Source organism: Leptonotus elevatus, chromosome 15, assembly GCF_054856555.1.
Source record: "Leptonotus elevatus isolate MCC_2025b chromosome 15, RoL_Lele_1.0, whole genome shotgun sequence".
Classification (NCBI taxonomy): Eukaryota; Metazoa; Chordata; class Actinopteri; order Syngnathiformes; family Syngnathidae; genus Leptonotus; species Leptonotus elevatus.
Window position 1 is genome coordinate 4108629 of NC_141253.1, and position 16960 is coordinate 4125588.

The 16960-nt window shown below is 40.5% G+C and overlaps 2 protein-coding genes across 3 annotated transcripts; one reads left to right on the forward strand and one right to left on the reverse strand.

Annotated features, from left to right (window-relative positions):
- Positions 1-88: 88 nt before the first annotated feature.
- prodha (proline dehydrogenase (oxidase) 1a) lies at positions 89-11908 on the reverse strand. Of its 2 annotated transcripts, XM_086096547.1 has the most exons (15): positions 11765-11908; positions 10604-10974; positions 9758-9966; positions 8380-8414; positions 6859-7008; positions 6722-6786; positions 5454-5570; positions 5289-5368; positions 5135-5216; positions 4930-5022; positions 4693-4839; positions 3610-3785; positions 3443-3541; positions 3286-3374; positions 89-1543 (listed from the first exon to the last, which is right to left on the reverse strand). In XM_086096547.1, exons 2-15 carry the CDS (start codon positions 10961-10963, stop codon positions 1353-1355), a joined length of 1893 nt encoding a protein of 630 aa, XP_085952673.1. In that variant the 5' UTR covers positions 10964-10974; positions 11765-11908; the 3' UTR covers positions 89-1352. The 2 variants fall into 2 exon arrangements, with proteins under 2 accessions (XP_085952673.1, XP_085952672.1); XM_086096546.1 differs by lacking the exon at positions 11765-11908 and having other exon boundaries at positions 10604-11051.
- A 110-nt stretch (positions 11909-12018) lies between these two features.
- Positions 12019-16862, forward strand: srsf9 (serine and arginine rich splicing factor 9). The gene is made up of 5 exons (XM_086096548.1): positions 12019-12183; positions 13634-13813; positions 13970-14214; positions 15948-16120; positions 16200-16862. The coding sequence occupies exons 2-5, from the start codon at positions 13656-13658 to the stop codon at positions 16413-16415; spliced, it is 792 nt and encodes a 263-aa protein (XP_085952674.1). The 5' UTR covers positions 12019-12183; positions 13634-13655; the 3' UTR covers positions 16416-16862.
- Positions 16863-16960: the final 98 nt, after the last annotated feature.

The window sequence follows — 16960 nt, forward strand, 5'->3', positions numbered from 1 at the left end:
TCTTTTTTTTCTTCTTTTTTTTTTATACAGTAGTTCATAAAAAAAAAAAGTGCAGCTCAACATTGTTCCACGAATGATTCACTTTGGTTCATTTTATCGTATATTTTTATTATTTAAATCAAAAATATTTTACAATTGTACAAAATTCTGATCAACCAGCAACAAAACAATAGTCAACAAACGATGTGACAATGTGTCTCCCAAGTAACTCTTGAAAAACAGATTTTCTCGCCATTTGTATCGATGCTTTAAGTGAAATGTAACATTTCGACTACTCTTTGGCTAACAGACACCGACCGCTGCGCAACATATTATGGACATCCTTTGACATAGTCGCGCTGCGTTTGCTACAACGAACGCAGAATGTTTCCATGCATTTGAAATCCATTCGCTGCGCCATAATTACACGTGTTCAACGTAAAAAAACAGATGACACGATGTACAAATCCACTGCATCGTGAACCTTGTGCGTACAATATTAAGGCATGTTGGGAGAAGAGAGCAATGGAAGAGAACAAAATCACCTTTTCAGAAATACGTAAGAAAATAACTTAACTATGGATCATATGCAATATTAAAAGCTTCACAATAAGAGCACCCTTTTAAATTGTATCCATTCGTTACTAACTCGTTATCCTTCTTGCCAAATAGTGTACCAAACATTATGTTCGTTACCAAATGCAGTCGTCACTTGTACTTTTCAAAATGACGCCCTTGGATAAGTTGCTAAATTGTGAGCAGCCACTACCTTGTTAATAAATAACTGCTAATGAATTATTAACAAAGCGCTTGGTAACCGGTTTATAAACACTTGGCAGGGCAAAATAGTGGGCTTACTATTTGGCAAACAGATAAACTGGCAAACGTTAAACAAACGATCACAATACGAACTAGGGGTGTTAGAAAAAAATCGATTCGGCAATATATCGCAATTTTACAGCACGCCATCGATTTTTAACTCATTCATTGCCATTGACGGCTATAAACGTCAAAAAAATCATTTGAACTATTTCTATTACTTGTGAATGAACTTCTTAGAAATGATTCAATAATAATAATAATAATAATAATAATGATCCCGCACCTTAAACTGTTGTTACTTACCCATTACAAATGTTACCGGATACTTGAAATAAAATACGACTGGCTCCCTTTTGTGGCTTAAATTGAACTCGCTTATTATTTTTGATGACTAAACAAAGAGAACATTAGTAACTTGCTTATAACCATTTGAAAGGACTGTTCTTCTCAATTAAAACAGGTCATAAACCAATAAGGGTGCCCCTTGTTGTAAAGTTGTACACCCACCAATTCCAAGATGGGGATATGGGCTCAAGATGGCCTCCGGCGACTCAGTAGACAGGCTTGTAGAACATTTGCCCCCCCAGCAGGCGCCGCTTGAGCTCCTTCCACAGCAGGCTGCGCTCCCGCTGCGAGCCCTTCACGAAGCCGCGGTTCTCCTGAGCGCGGCGGGACAGGTACGGGATGACTTCATCCACCGGGCCGTACGGGACGTACTTGTACACCGGGAACCCCGCTTGACCTGAGGACATGCGTTTTGGTTGGAGTCATTGTCCGGGATCTGGGAAATGACGTCATCGAGCAGCAGCCGATAGAAAAATCACTTTGGGATGACGTCGTTTGGCTCCGGTGGCTCGACTCGCCTGCTTTTTTCCATTTAACTCAGCCGAATGCAACGCTAGGTAAGAAATGTGTAACTTTTTTTTCATTTGACCCTGGTGTTTATTCAATATTGCACACAAGTAGGACACTTTTCTTTTTTTTTATCGAAACTAATACTGAAACTAAAACTAATAAAAACTAGAGGTGTCAAAATTAAAGTTCCTTTAACGCCACTCATTTTTTGAACGTGCGATTAATGACCGGCCTTGGAAAGCCTGTGTTGGGGGAATTCCAGTCTAACACGCCCATGTCAAAATTTAGCAGTGATCAATTTAATAATAATGCATATTTTTGGGGAGACTGGGGTCACGTTGTATTTTAGAATTTAAAAAATGTGCAGAATTTCACAAGTTACTTTTTGCTAAAGGTTTGATAGCTCTTATATGTGAATAGAAAAATGCACTGAGCTGTCACCAGCGTCTTACAAATACAATTATGCCATCTAGTGGCAGAAATATGACCTCAACACAAATCAGTATGACACTAATTTTTTACAGTACCGAACATCTTTTTAATTTGAACTAAATTTGATGAATTATGAAATTACTGTATCAATGACTAAAATATGCAGTCATATTTCTAATTAACATTTGTTCCACTTTTATGTTAAGAGAATAATAACGTAGAAAAAAAATGAATTGAACATTTTATTGTACATTTAGAACAGATATAAAATTTGCGATTAATCGTGAGTTAACTATTGAAGTCATGTGATTAACTCATTCACTGCCATTGACAGCTGTAGATGTCAAAAATTTATTTTAACTATTTTTATTTTTTTCCCATTTTTGTTAACAGGAGTATGAAAACCTAGATTTTTTGGGTACATTTAGAACAGATATAAAATTTGTGATTAATCGTGAGTTAACTAGTGAAGTCATGTGATTAATTACGATTACAAATTTTAATCGCCTGATGCCACTAATTTATAATAATATTTTATTTTATTTTTAAATGTAATTTAAAAAAAATTATGTTTTTTTTAAATAATAAAAAAAATTATTAGGAGCATCGAGCGTTTACAATTTTTACTTCACTAGTTAACTCACGATTAATCACTAATTTTATATTTGTTCTAATACAACAACAAAACTCGGTTTGCATTCTTTTGTTAACAAAAGTGGGAAAAAATGTAAAACTAATAGAAATAGTTCAAATTAATTTTTGACGTCTATAGCCGTCAATGGCAGTGAGTTAATCACGATTTTTTAAAAAATTATCGCCTGACATCCCTAATCAAAACTAAAAGAATCGCCCTGAAAACTAATTACAACTAAATAAATTCAAAAAACAAAACTCAAAACAAACTAAAATGAAAACTCCCAAACTATTAATAACCCCTGCACACAACTTGTGCGCATGTGGAAGAATTTCCAACACGGCTTGCTACACGTCTGCTCTTGAGGTCCAATTTGGCACTTGATAACCTTTTGTACTGTATTTTGTTCCCGAGATATCTCCGACGGGCCCCTTTCTAGGACGCCCACCTCTTGTCAAGCGCTTCAAAGACCACCAAGCGACTGGTCACATAACAACGTGACGCAAGCCCTTCCATACGTCTGCTCATTGTTAGTATCAGTGGGGGGGGGGGGGAGCACATACCTAGCGGGAAGCTGATCTGGTCACACATGCCGAGCAGCTGTCCGAAGTAAACTTTATTCTCATTGGCTGAAAGGCCCATCTCGTTCATCCTGAGAAAAAGGACACGTGTCGGTTACGCAATCGGCGCACGCGAAGACGACCCGAGACGAGAACCTACTTGTCCAAGGTGAATTTCACCGTGTCCTCGTTGTGAGTGGCCACCATGATGTTTGATTTGCGACCGTGCCCGATGTCCTCGAGCAGGTACTCCAGACATCTGCCACAAAACAATACTAATGAAGAAACGTCGTACCGGAGACGTCTTTGCCACAAGGGGCCGCTTACTTGTGGTACATCCTGTTGGTGGCCTCGTAGTCGGGATTGATGGGATCCTCGTAGCCGATCTCCTCCGCCCGGGCTCTTTCCTGGTACATGTAGGCCCCGCGTACCAACTTGGCACCAAAGTGCCAGCCCTCCCGCCGAGACAGCTCAACGTCCACTGTCACGTTGTCGTAGGCCTCCTGGAATCGTTTACACTTTGTACGTGCAGATACTTAAGACCGACTTAACCGCCAACCCACCTTCATCGACAGTAAATACTTTCTACACTGTAAAAAAAAAAATATATATATATATATATATATATGTATATTAAGGGTGTGCAAAAAAATCGATTCTCATAAGAATCGCGATTGTCATTTAGTACGATTCAGAATCGATTTTAAATGTCCCAAAATTTATTTTATTGAAATTATTTTATACTGTCTTCCCTAAGTTTGTGTGTGCCTTTATTGGGAGCGCTGTTCATGTTGTACCCGGTTTGGCCACTGAGGGGCAGTGTGGTTCCACGCGGTCTGATACACCGTTAAGTTGTAGCCACATTAGAGAGTAGAAGGGAAAAGTCACGATCGAGTTATTCCAATAAAAGTTGTTGTTGTTTGCAGTGTGGAGCCGTTCTTTTGAGTGATAAAGGTGCCGCGAGTAGCGCGCTAATTAGCATTAGCGAGTCAGACTGGAGTAGATCGTTACAATTTCTTGCACATCTGTAGATTGAAGCAATAATCATTGTCAATCGAATAACTTTGAATCAAAACTCGTTCTTAATCGAAAAATGATTAATCACAAATTGTATATCTGTTCTAAATGTACAATAAAAACATTCTAGGTTTTTATACTCTTGTAAAAAAAAGTGGAAAAAATGTTAAACTAATAGAAATAGTTCAAATGAATTTTTGACGTTTATAGCCGTCAACGGCAGTGAATTAATTATTTTTTAAAAGAAAGAAAATATTATAAAAAATTCTGGGCATCAGGCGTTTTTAATTGTAATTAATCACATGACTTAATAATAATAAATAGTTCAAATGAATTCTTCACGTTTAATTGCCGTCAATGGCAGTAAAAGAGTTCATTAGTAAGAAATCGAACCTTCAGGTAGCACTGGTAGGTGTTGAAGATGATTGGCTTCTCCGTGTTGAACTTCCTCTGCATTTCCAGGGTCAGCCGACTAATGGCGGGCTGGAAGTACGTCTGCTCGGCGTCCACCATGAGCCGCACGCCGTGCTCCAGGGCATGCTGCCGCGCGCGCGCGCACGGAGAGAGAGCATTGAAACCGCGAGCGACTCATGCCGCGATGCATCGCAAGTTGTTTGGATCTGCCCTCACGTTGGCCAGGACGTCGACTCTCTGCAGCATTCGCTTCATTTGCCGCTCTTCCTCAACTGTGAACGTGCTCAGTAGGGGCTCCAGCTCACCCGTCTTGTCAGGACAAAATAAATAAATAAATAAATAAATAAGGGTCGCCATTTGCCTTTAGGAAGATAATTGGCACTTCCTAAACATTATTTTTATTTTTTTTATATAAATATACCTGAAGGTTTGGCACCATGAGAAGATTGGAGATTTTGGTTGTGTCGTCTATCAAACTGTTCCAGTCCAGCATATCGATGGTTCTGGAAAAAAAATGTCAAAATTTAATAGAATTAATAACTGGGATATTAAAAACAATAAACGAAAATTCTTACCCTGACAGTCCCAGCTTCTCTCCAGTGAACCAGTTTTCAATGTCATCCTCAGCAGCGACACCCAGCTTGGTCAACGTCTCCTACAAATACATATTTTCATAAAAAAACAATAAGTAAAACACACTCGCGCATTATTCATTCCGGTGAACATCCCTCGACTCGCACCTTGAGTTGTCCCGGCTCCAGTTTCTGCTCCAGAGCAGTCATTTCGGATTTGCCCTGCTGAGCCGCCAGGAACTTAAAGAACTGCCTCCACTTGAGCAAAACTTCGGAAAACTGGAGCTGCGCATACACATTTGTCACAAAACTATGAATTAGCATTTGGATCGCAGAAAAAACTGTGTAGCGCAAGACCTCCGCCAAGGCAGAAAGACTATTTCAAAGGTTGGATTTTAATTTACATTATTACTCAAAATGACATCACACAGGTCTCAGGCAACAACCAATCACAGCTCAGCTTAAAAAAAAAAGCAGGTGAGCTGTGATTGGCTGTTGCTTGAGCAACTGTGATGTCATCTTTAGTCGACAGCAAGTAACAAAATGGCCGCCCCCGAGATGGATAAAAACGGCTGGATTTTGCTGCATAACTCATATTCCACAAATGGAATATTAATCAGAATGTAAAGTTTAGACTAGTGAGGTCACATATTGTCAAGAAATGTTTAAAGTTGACTTCCCCTTTAACTCATTCACTGCCATTGACGGCTATAGACGTCAAAAAATCTTTTTAACTATTTCTATTAGTTAACAAGAGTATGAAAACCTCGAAAAAAATATATTGTACATTTACAAAATGTGTGATTAATCGTGAGTTAACTATTGAAGTCATTCGATTAATTACAATAAAAAATTATCGCCTGACGCCCCTAATTTTTAATAATCTTTTCTTCTTCTTTAAAAAAAAAAAAAAAAGATTATTAAAAACAAATCTGGGTTTTCATATTCTTGTTAACAAAAGTGGGAAAAAAAACGTTAAGCTAATAAAAATAGTTCAAATTAATTTTTGAATGAGTTAAGGGGAGTTACTATATTGTATACCATACTGTAGAACTTTACTTTACTAAATTTCACTCGTAAGTGCCCTCCTGGAGAGTTAGAAAAACAAAACATGTTTGCCATTCACCTTCTTCATTATTGGTTGGTGGTGCCCAACATTGACAAAATTCTGGTAAAAGCTCTTTCTGCTTCTCGTCATTGTTGTACAACAAGCAGTCAACGATAACGCACCATGAACTTAAAGTATGATCATAAAAACTGTACAACTGTACCGCCCGAGAGATAATTCCCAGATAAATGACCAATGATTGACTGCCTTAATGAGATAAACTGTCATTACTGATTGAGATTTCCATTGCTACCAATAATCACACAACCCATTAGCCAATAATATAAACACACTTTGGTTAATAAGGAGGACATTGTGTTCCACTCACGAGGAACTGTGGGCGTCCCAGAGCCGTCATTTTGATGGCCGAGAAGCCATCAGCAGAAGCTCCACCTGAAAGTGAAGTCATACTCAAGTCCATAGATTTCTGATAAGTTTGCATAGGAGGCACAAATACAATTTTACCCGAGGCTTTGATGCAGTTGATGAAGGTTTCCAGCTGGTTGTCGCATTTGACCTCGTCGGCATAGAAGTACGTGCGGGCGCTAATGACGCCGCCGCGTCGGTCACTGAACTGCCGATGGGCCTTGTACTTCTTCTCGCGGTGATCAGCGTCTAGAGGGGAAATAGAGCCATTGTTAGCCACGTGCTAGGTTAAAGAGGCGTAGGGCAGCTAATCATGTGCAGTTTAAGAGGTAAGTTAAACTTACTACCTGCCCTGTGTATCAAATACGCTATATAAATAAATAAAATTGCTCCTGCTAGTTGACAATGCGTTAGCTCGCGAATTAGCGGCCATTAGCCCGCGAGCTAACCGGCTAGCTCGTGAATTAACGGCTATAGGTTAGACCGCGAGCTAACCGTTAGCCTCCGAATTAGCGGTTATTTGGGAGTTAGCTAGCGGATGAAGGGTTAGCTCGCGAGCTAACCACCTGACTATCATATCTCTAGTTTTTAGGGTCATTTTGATCAAGTAGGTATTATAATATTATAATAAACAGGTATTAAAAATAAAATTAAAAAAAGAGAGAGCAATGATGATGACATGTCGAATCGGTAAAATTACCGAATGAACAATACTGAGCTTTCAGAAAAAAGGAAAAAACTTTTTTTAAATAAATAAATACAAACAGGTATTATAATAAACAATTCCAGATACCAACGAGCCATTATCAGAAGCAGGTATCCAAGACAGCATTTAATATGCGACTATTTTCAACCTACACCATTTGTGCGTGCTGAACAAGATGTCAAAAATTGATGCTAATTTCAAAGATTTTCGTAAAGTTGGGGGGAAAAAAACTGATTCGCCGCCAAGTTTCACCAATCAACACGACATTGGGTGGACTTGTCAGGATTTACAGCAGGATGCTCACAAAATCTCGAGGCATGCCTAAAATTCAACAGGACATCGGCCATTTTGGTTTAAAGCAGCCATTTTAGGCAGCCTGAGAATTTGCCGGAAAGAGTCCCAATCGGAAAAAGGTGTCCTAGTATGGAGGACCAAAAATGGCAAAATAAAAAATAAAATAAAAATGAAAATAAAAACACCTAAAAATATATATTTTTTATTCCCTTATTTCCATTTATATTATTATTTTTTTATTTTAATATATTTTTATTTTCACTTTTATTTTGGCATTTTTGGTCCTCCATATCCTAGATGCTAATCTGAACCTTTTCAGGATGACATTAAATTTTGATGATCATTTCAACGACGCTACTGACAGCTGTGAATGTTCCTGATTGAAGTTTGCATTGACCTGAACAGAACTGAGATGTGTCGACTATTTTGGTAAAGGCATAATATATGATACTGCTTTCTCCATGTAACCCAAAGCACATTTTTCTCAAAATCAAAAGTGGACAAGTCCTCTCAAGCCTCCCCTGCAAGTCCAAATATAACCTATAGATCATATGTTCGCACGGAACAACATACCATGGCCTGCAATAACTTTCCAGGAACACTCACTGTACACAACTCACCTGGACTTTCTTTCTCGGCTTGAGACAAACATGAACTGGAAAAAAAAGCAGAAGAAAGATAATTACAAGAGATGTAAACAACTATTATAAAAGCAATAGCTGCTATCTGCATTGCCATTCAGCCCAAGACACAATGAGCAGCCAATCAAAAGAGAGGGCTCTGTCCTGACCAGCCAATCGACGGTGAGCTCATGTTTGCGCGGAGCAAACATGTTTGTGCCTTTTTTGATAGCGATGCAGGAAGCAGGTCATATGCAGCGGGTTGTGATCATAACTGATAGGATGACAGAATGGGATCATTGGGGCATTAAGGAGATTTAATAACTTGGAAACGCGATAAGACCGAGGTGTTTACTATTACGCTAGTAAGTCATTTTGTACACTGCAAAAACTGGGTTTTAAAGTTCGGAAACTAGTTAGCTAACAGCTAATGAACATATTTTGCCTTGTTTTAAGATCATTCATCTTGGTTATATTTCAGTTTTTTAAATTTAATTCATTCACTGCCATTGACGGCTATAGACGTCAAAAATGTATATGAACTGTTTCTATTAGTTAAAAAAAAAATCTACTTTTGTTAACAAGCGTATGAAAACCTAGAAAAAAATGATTGTACATTTAGAACAGATATAAAATTTGTGATTAATCGTAAGTTAACTAGTGAAGTCATGCGATTAATTAGGAAAAAATTTAATCGCACGACGCCCCTAATTTTTAATAATATTTTAATAGTAATTTTTTTAAACAATTTTAATAAACTTTTTATTTTTTTAAAGAAAAGATTATTAAAAATTAGGAGTGTCAGGCGATTACATTTTTTTTATCAGAATAACTAATCACATGACTTCACTAGTTAACTCACAAGTAATCACAAATGTTATATCTGTTCTAAATGTACAATAAAAAAACCTAAGTTTTCATACTCTTGTTAACAAAAGTGGGGAAAAAATGTTAAACTAATAGAAATAGTTCAAATGAATTTTTGACGTCTATTGCCGTTAACGGCAGCGAATGAGTTAATATACAAGAATTTAATTTTGGGTCATCTGCAGTAGAGTTTCTCATCAATAATGAAGTTTAATTCTTATATTATACTAATACAAGACTAATGCCAATAAAAACTGTCGTCAAAGTCAATGCTAATTTGGAAAAATATGATGCAACAGTTATTAGCTTTTGTTTCGAGAATTGAATGTTGTGTTTTCGGGGAATTAGACCAACTGAGTCATCCTTCCTTCCCGATCTTGCTTACATAACAGCGTAACTCGCACCCACGTGGGGGATGTTAATAGCCATTGCTCAGTTTCAAACCAAGCGGCACGTGACGGGCTTTAACAAGAAGCACATTCCAATGTGGTCTCGTGCAACGTGAACTCACTCCATCTCCTTCTTCTCGGCCTCTTCCTGCGTCAGGTCCTCCTCCACGCTGTAGTCCAGTACGGCGCCCACGCCGAACGCCTGGTTCTTCCGGATCAGGGGCTTGATAGCGTTGTGGTCCTCGCCCGCCACAAACTGCCCGTAGAAGGTCATCTTCATCAGTTTCTCAAACAGCCACTTGCCCAGCATCTTCTTGCTCAGCGCCATCAACTGTAAATATGGAACACGTTGTTCTTAAGTCAACCCCGCAACCCCATATTGCACAATATAGGTCATATCAAATGCTATTATATCTATTTTTTGTGGCACGTTGTTTGACACTATTCCTGGTGTGATTTGGAAAGAGGACACATAGTTTAAAGTACATAAAAGGAAACAATACAACAAGGAAGCAAATTGAAAAGGTTAAGGGAAAAAAAGGGAAAGTTTAAAAACAAAAATTTAACTTAATATAAAATATGGAAAAAATTAATATTAAAAAAAAACTAAAATTCATATTGTATTTGTTCAAGTAATTTGCTTTATCACTGAAACATTCAGATTCATGTCAATTGATTTATTAATCACAATGTACAAATTATTTTATTGCCGTTAACAGTCATTTAAATACATGTTTATGTACCTACAGCTGTATGAATCACAATTTAGTACAATTAAAACAAAACAAAAATACAACTAAAAGGTCTAATTGATTTCAATTGATGGTTATTCCTCCTTACGACTACTACTATGTAAAAAAATAGTTTTAAAATAATCATGTTATTAAATGCTAGTATCAATGTAACTTCGCCACAATTTCACATCCGATATTCATTGCATGCATTCTCCCTGATGAAAAGCGCCTCACCTCCTTGTTCTTCTCCACCAGGACGTCCACGGTGCACAGCTTGAAGACCAGCAGACTCCTGAGCAGCTCCACGTTGTCCTTACTCTTGTAAGCTTCTTCTGTGTTGTTGAAGTCCACGCTGATGTTGCCTCGCGGCAGCCCGTCGTGGGCGCCCCTGCCCGGGCTGATGAGCTCCACGGGCTCAGCCTCCACCACGGCGCATCGTCCGTCCTCCATCTGCTGCTGCTGCTGCTGCTTCTCCTGCTTCTCCTGGGTGGACGCCGCCGCCGTGGACCTGCATCTTGTGGCCGGGAGGTAGCGGAGCTTGGCGGCCTTGTTGGCCCGGACGAGAGCGGAGAACATCTTGTTGGCGCACGACATATTGTTTTCGTCTGGTGGAAACGCACGTGTGCCTCTTTTACTTGGCAAGTTGCATAATGTTCTTTTCAACGTGGGGGTGGGTTCGCCCTCGTCGACATGTTATGTAATGACAACAGCCCCCTTTATCCCCGCCCCCTCCCCAAAAAGTGTGATCACTATTAAAGTTTTCGCTGACGTCACAAAGTCAAACTTACCCTTTGATGTGTTTGTAAATGTTCACTAATTTAAGTCTCAATAAAGATTTTGGCACAGAAAAGTGTCTACACTTGTGGGTTGTTTTGACTACAAATAGTAATTACAATGTTAAAAAAATATTAATAATATTTAAAGGCACTATATCCATTTTAAACACGAAACAGAACATTTTATTGAAAGAACAATCACACCTCGTTTGCGAGTACAAATGTATAGCAAAAGGTTAAAGTAGATGACAATTCATCCTGATCACGGGGTAGATTACTGAACAAAATAATAAATTTGATTAATAAAATTATAGATTAGCCTCCCAGAGTGGATAGTCATGTGTGAGCATTGCAACTAAGTAGGAAAAAAATAGCGACGGTGCACGCACTTCCCGACATGCTTTAAATTGCAATCGAATATTCTTGTCAGTGTCTTTGTGATAAATGGAAAAATAACCTCTCAGATGAAAGGGCAAGCTTGAACGGTGGCTCATGTGATGAGCCCGTATCTGGAGCGACAGGCGTAGTTGTATAAATACAATTTAAGGGTTTTGTTTACAACTAAGTCAATAACAAACAAAAAAACAACAAACAACTAACAATTATGAAACATTTTTACCTTTAGTGAGTACATTTCATGAGTAACGGAGTTGAATGCCTTTTATCAGTCTTATTTTCTCTCTTCTGCCACCCACTGGTATTTTCTAACAAAGACCAAACGAATAACAACAATTTAAAAAAAGGTGCTGCTGTCTTTAAAACGCGTTTTTTACTATTTTTATTATTTTTATGAAATGCTCCTCTCCGAAGTACGGCAGCACTGCGACAGAACGTCCACGTCCATCCACCAGATATTAACCGAAGAAGAAGAACAACGTCCCCCTTCTTTTCTGCCCTGAATGAACCGTAGAAGAAGCCAGAAGCTCTTGTGTTAGCCAAGGCTGCTAGCGAGCATTCCTAGCAATCTTACACGGAAGCGGAGCCAAGCTTGAGCTGGTAGCGTTGGCGCCACAAAAGGTGTTCGGTTCATCCTACACGGTAATTAATGAACGCGTAAAAATGTAGGATTGTTTTGTTAAGCGAGCTAATACGGCGAGACTCTGTCGGGTTTTGCGTTAAGGCATTGAGACAGTGTCGCGAAGCCTCGAACAATAAAAAAAAAAACAGTTAAACGAACAATACCCAGCTGTTACTCGCTCCTCGCCGTTCGCTCTCATTATGTTATTTTCGGGCGTTTTCTAGCTCAGTTTGCAATTTCAAACGCGCGTGTTGAAACTTCTCCCAAGCAGGCTACTTTTAGCACAAAGCGACGCGGGCGTGACGAGATACTTTGCTAGCAACGCTTCGAGCTCGACTAGGCCGACGTCTCCCTTTGTCAACGTGTCGGCCATTGCCATGTGTATTGAACACCTAAATGCAACCGTTTATCGATCAGCACGGCTCATTTCTCCATTTCTATTCGCCTGTTATTTAGCAAATGCTACTTTTGTCATTGTCGCCTTTGTATTTGGTGGCATCGAGATTCGAGACACCCACCCTTGACTTTTGACCTTTTTATGCGCTTAACGATTGTGTTAAAAAAAAAACATGAGTCAAAATGAGTGTTACTCATGTAATAAACTTTCAATTTCTGTCTAATGAATGCTGTAGTTTAACACAAATTAATCTGATCAAGTCATCGCTTAAACCAGGAAAACTGGTCAGCTGTGTGGACCAATGTTTCCCGACCCTAATTGACCCAAGGCACATATTTTACTCTTGGAAATACATTTATGTTTTTTTTTTTTTTTTTTTTACATCCACTACAGTGGGTGGCAGTGGTGCTATCATTGCCAGTGTACGCAGTGAAGGGAGTATAAATACTACTAATGGAAATAAACTTGTTCAGCAGATTTATATTTATATATTTTTATTGTAGACAAAATATACAATTTATAGTCACAGCGGAAAGTTAGGGGGCACAAAATATTTTCTTCTTCCTGTGGGGTCGTGACAGCAAATAGAGGAGCACTTTCTTAAATCATTGCAATTATTCAGGTCTAATGGAGAAGCATTTATTTTTTCTGCCTGTATGTTATCCATCCATTTCCCAAACTGATTTGATACATTTTAGATCTATTGTAATTGCGCTGTCCAGATGATGCATTTGTCCTATCAAAATGCAATTTGGAGAAATGACTGTGGCTTTTTTTGTTCTACGTGTAATTCAAAGTTGTGCATTCTGGCCCAGTACTATGTTTCAAGCTGCATAACGTGTTTCGCCTTCACAGTGTTTTAAAACTTTCAGGTCTGGATTCTAAGTCCGCTCCCCTTTGCCTTGAACTCATCATCTGATCACAACAAGCCTCGGTTTATCGTTTTTTAAATCACTGAATAAAATAAGGGATTGGAGGATTGGACTAGCATTAGGATACCAACTACTGCTACAAAAACAGTAAATGAACTTAAAAGTCAACAGGTGCCCCCCATTCCCTATCTGTGTCAACAGCAGTGCATCTTGCCCCTTCGCCATGTCGGAGGGCCGGATCTATGTCGGGAATCTTCCCATGGACGTCCAGGAGAGGGATATCGAGGATCTCTTCTACAAATACGGAAAAATCCGGGAGATTGAATTGAAGAACAACCGAGGCACTATCCCGTTTGCCTTTATCCGATTTGAAGACCCACGGTGAGTTTTTGGGGATGGGCCCAGCTTCATCCCCCTGTCGGGTATCGAGTTTTATTTTGTTCTAGCACCTCAAGTGACCGCCAACAGGAAATGGATCCACAACATGTCTGCAACCGGCCCACCTTGGTAAAGGAGTTCTGTGCTCTCTTGTCTTAGGGATGCGGATGATGCCGTCTATGGAAGGAACGGATATGGCTATGGAGACTCTAAACTGCGTGTGGAGTATCCTCGATCCTCCAATAAATTTAATCCAATGGGAGGTGGAGGAGGAGGTGGAGGCGGAGGAGGTGGTGGTGGAGGAGGAGGAGGTGGTGGTGGTGGTGGTGGTGGCGATAGAGGAGGACCCAGAGGAAGATTTGGACCCCCGACCCGGAGGTCTGAGTTCCGTGTAGTAGTGACTGGTAGGTGGACATCTTCAGTGGTAGCCCGTTAATAATAGACCTTGGATGTCAAGTGGACCACTCGGAAGTGGATATGCAGAGTCTTAGGCGTCTCTAACCCCCCCAATGGCGGACGACAGCATAAAGGGACTTTTAAGTTAGAAGTCAGAAATTTCAGGCGGCTGTATCTCATGGCGGACCAAATGACAAAGGGACTAGTAAGACTCGTTGGCAGGTGTGTCCCCCTTGGTCTTTAATGGCGGACCGGAGGACAAGCAGATAGACGTCAAGAGTCGTAGGCAGGTCTAGCTACAGTTTGAAAGTCAAAAGGGGACGTCCAAGGTCAATGACTGATATTTTTCTTTCATCAAAAGGCGGACTGCAGAAAACAGGGATTTAGGAGCAAAGTGGATTTACAGTCATCGTCAAGTTTTCTTTTCTGGCGGACCGCAGGACGAAAAGACATGGTAGAATAGTGGACATTCAGAGGCAGACGTTTCTTACTCCCATGGCGGACTGCGGTGTAAAGGGACTTGTAGGGAAAAGCTTGAATCATAGACGCGTCATCCTTCTCCTTCATGGCGGACTGGAGGACAAAAGGACGTTTAGCAACAGAGTGTTGTCTTGCTTCTCATGGCGAATTTCAGACTACGGCGTACTGCAACTTGGCGGATGCAAGTAGTAAATATGGAGCAGATATCCTTGCGCTTTCATGGCGGACTGGCGGACAATGGTTAGATGGATTTCACAAGTCTTAGTCCGGTATCGCTTAAGACGGACTGAAGGCCAAAGCCCGGCTTGTAGACTGAAGTCATGAATCATAGGCAGAGTCAGATAGGTCTCGCTTAGGAAGGGACACATGGATAGATGTCCTTAGTCGTCTGATCATTCTCTCGTGGCGGACAAAAGGCACAAGTAGCGGACGTCGTGACTCGTAGGCAGTCGGTCTCGTTAATGGTGGACGGAAGACACTACTAGGAAGGACATACAAAATCATTGGCGGATGTTATTCATTCATTCACGGGGGATGGCTGCATAAAGTTGACCCATAGATGCAAGTCATGAGTCATAGGCAGGTCTTGCAAAGGTCTGACTGAAAGACAAAAAGGGTCCAGTACTAAGGAGGAGGCACAAAATCATTTTTTTTTTTTTCCCCTCATGGCGGACTGCAGCATAAGTGGACGAGTAGAAAAGCGGAATACAGTCATTGACGTTTCTCATGGCGCACTTTTGGCAGACTAAAAGATAAAGGGACGAGTAGATGGACGCGGCCAGTCAAAGGCAGGTCTAGCCGATGGCGGACTGAAGGAAGTCATGTGGCGGACCGAAAGGATTAATATGTGGACGTCTTAAAGGGAGTTGCTTTTCTGTCCTGGTGGACTGCAGGTCAAAAGGTGGCTTAATTGGATGTCACGTTACTGAGAGTTACTGAAATCTGCATAATCGGCAAACCAGTGACTGGTAGGTTTGAACTTTGTCCTTGTCAGTCTTAACTTTCAATCCCTTGTATCAGACGGGCCCTTTAAAGTTTAGGCCTTTAGAGTTGTCCCCAACTATCTAAGTCCAGTTCTGTTGATTAATTATTATTATTATTATTATTATTATTATTATTATAGAATTTGGTAGAAGTGCATCTCACAAGGAAGGGTTAGTCGGGACTAGTTTACGGACTCGCTCGAGTAGACGAACGTCGCAAAATATGGCTGGGGTCAGAAGTCGTTCTAGATTTCATAAATCGGTGTTTGCCATCTCAGGATTACCGCCAAGCGGCAGTTGGCAGGATCTGAAGGATCACATGCGCGAGGCAGGCGACGTCTGCTTTGCCGACGTGCAGCGCGACGGGGAGGGCGTGGTGGAATTCCTCCGCCGCGAGGACATGGATTACGCGTTGCGCCGACTGGATCGCACAGAGTTCCGCTCTCACCAAGTGAGTGGGAGACCCCGTTGTACGGCCAGCCCCACCTCGGCCACCGGAGCCCCGCATTCACTGTTGTCCTCATTTGCAGGGAGAGACCGCCTACATCCGCGTCTACGAGGATAGAGGCACCCCCAACTGGGGTCGCTCGCGATCCCGCTCCAGGTCCAGAGGCCGCTTTTCGCCGCCTTACCGAGGATCGCCGCCGCCACGCTACCAGTCCCCTCCTCGCATGTCGCGCCATAGTCCGCCGCCTAGGAGACATGGATCATCCAACCACAGCCCGCCGCCTCGTCACTACCGCTAAAGGTTCAGAATTCATGGAGGAAACCAAGGATTTCCTTTTTTTTCTCCCCCCCCCCTTTTTTTTTAAACCAATCTCCGCCATCGTAAGACTCATTTTTTTTCTTGCTGCACACATTCCAGGGCTACTCCCTTTTGTGTAATTTTAATATCCTTGTGTGTTGTCTCTAAGCAAAATTTTGACCCATTTGATACGCATAGGGAATTCGTTTGCTTTAACTCGTTCTCACAATGTTAAAATATCAAGTAGGTGGTTGTTTTTCTTCTTCCAGCTTTATCTTAGAAAATTGTTTTCATGACTAATCTGATTTAGAACAAATTAGTGAACTTTTTCCTATGTTGACTGTGCACCCAGTATTTTTTTATTTTTTTAATGTAAGCGTCTGACTGAAGTAAATGAAATTACTATTTTGTGTGCATCTTTTTCTTTACCAATAAAATGTTAACTTACTATTATGGCTTTGTCATTCATTCAAAGTTATTTTTATTCAGTGGAAGTTGCCAGTTAGCCATCGTTTATTCTGTCGGGGCGAGTAAACTATACCTAAA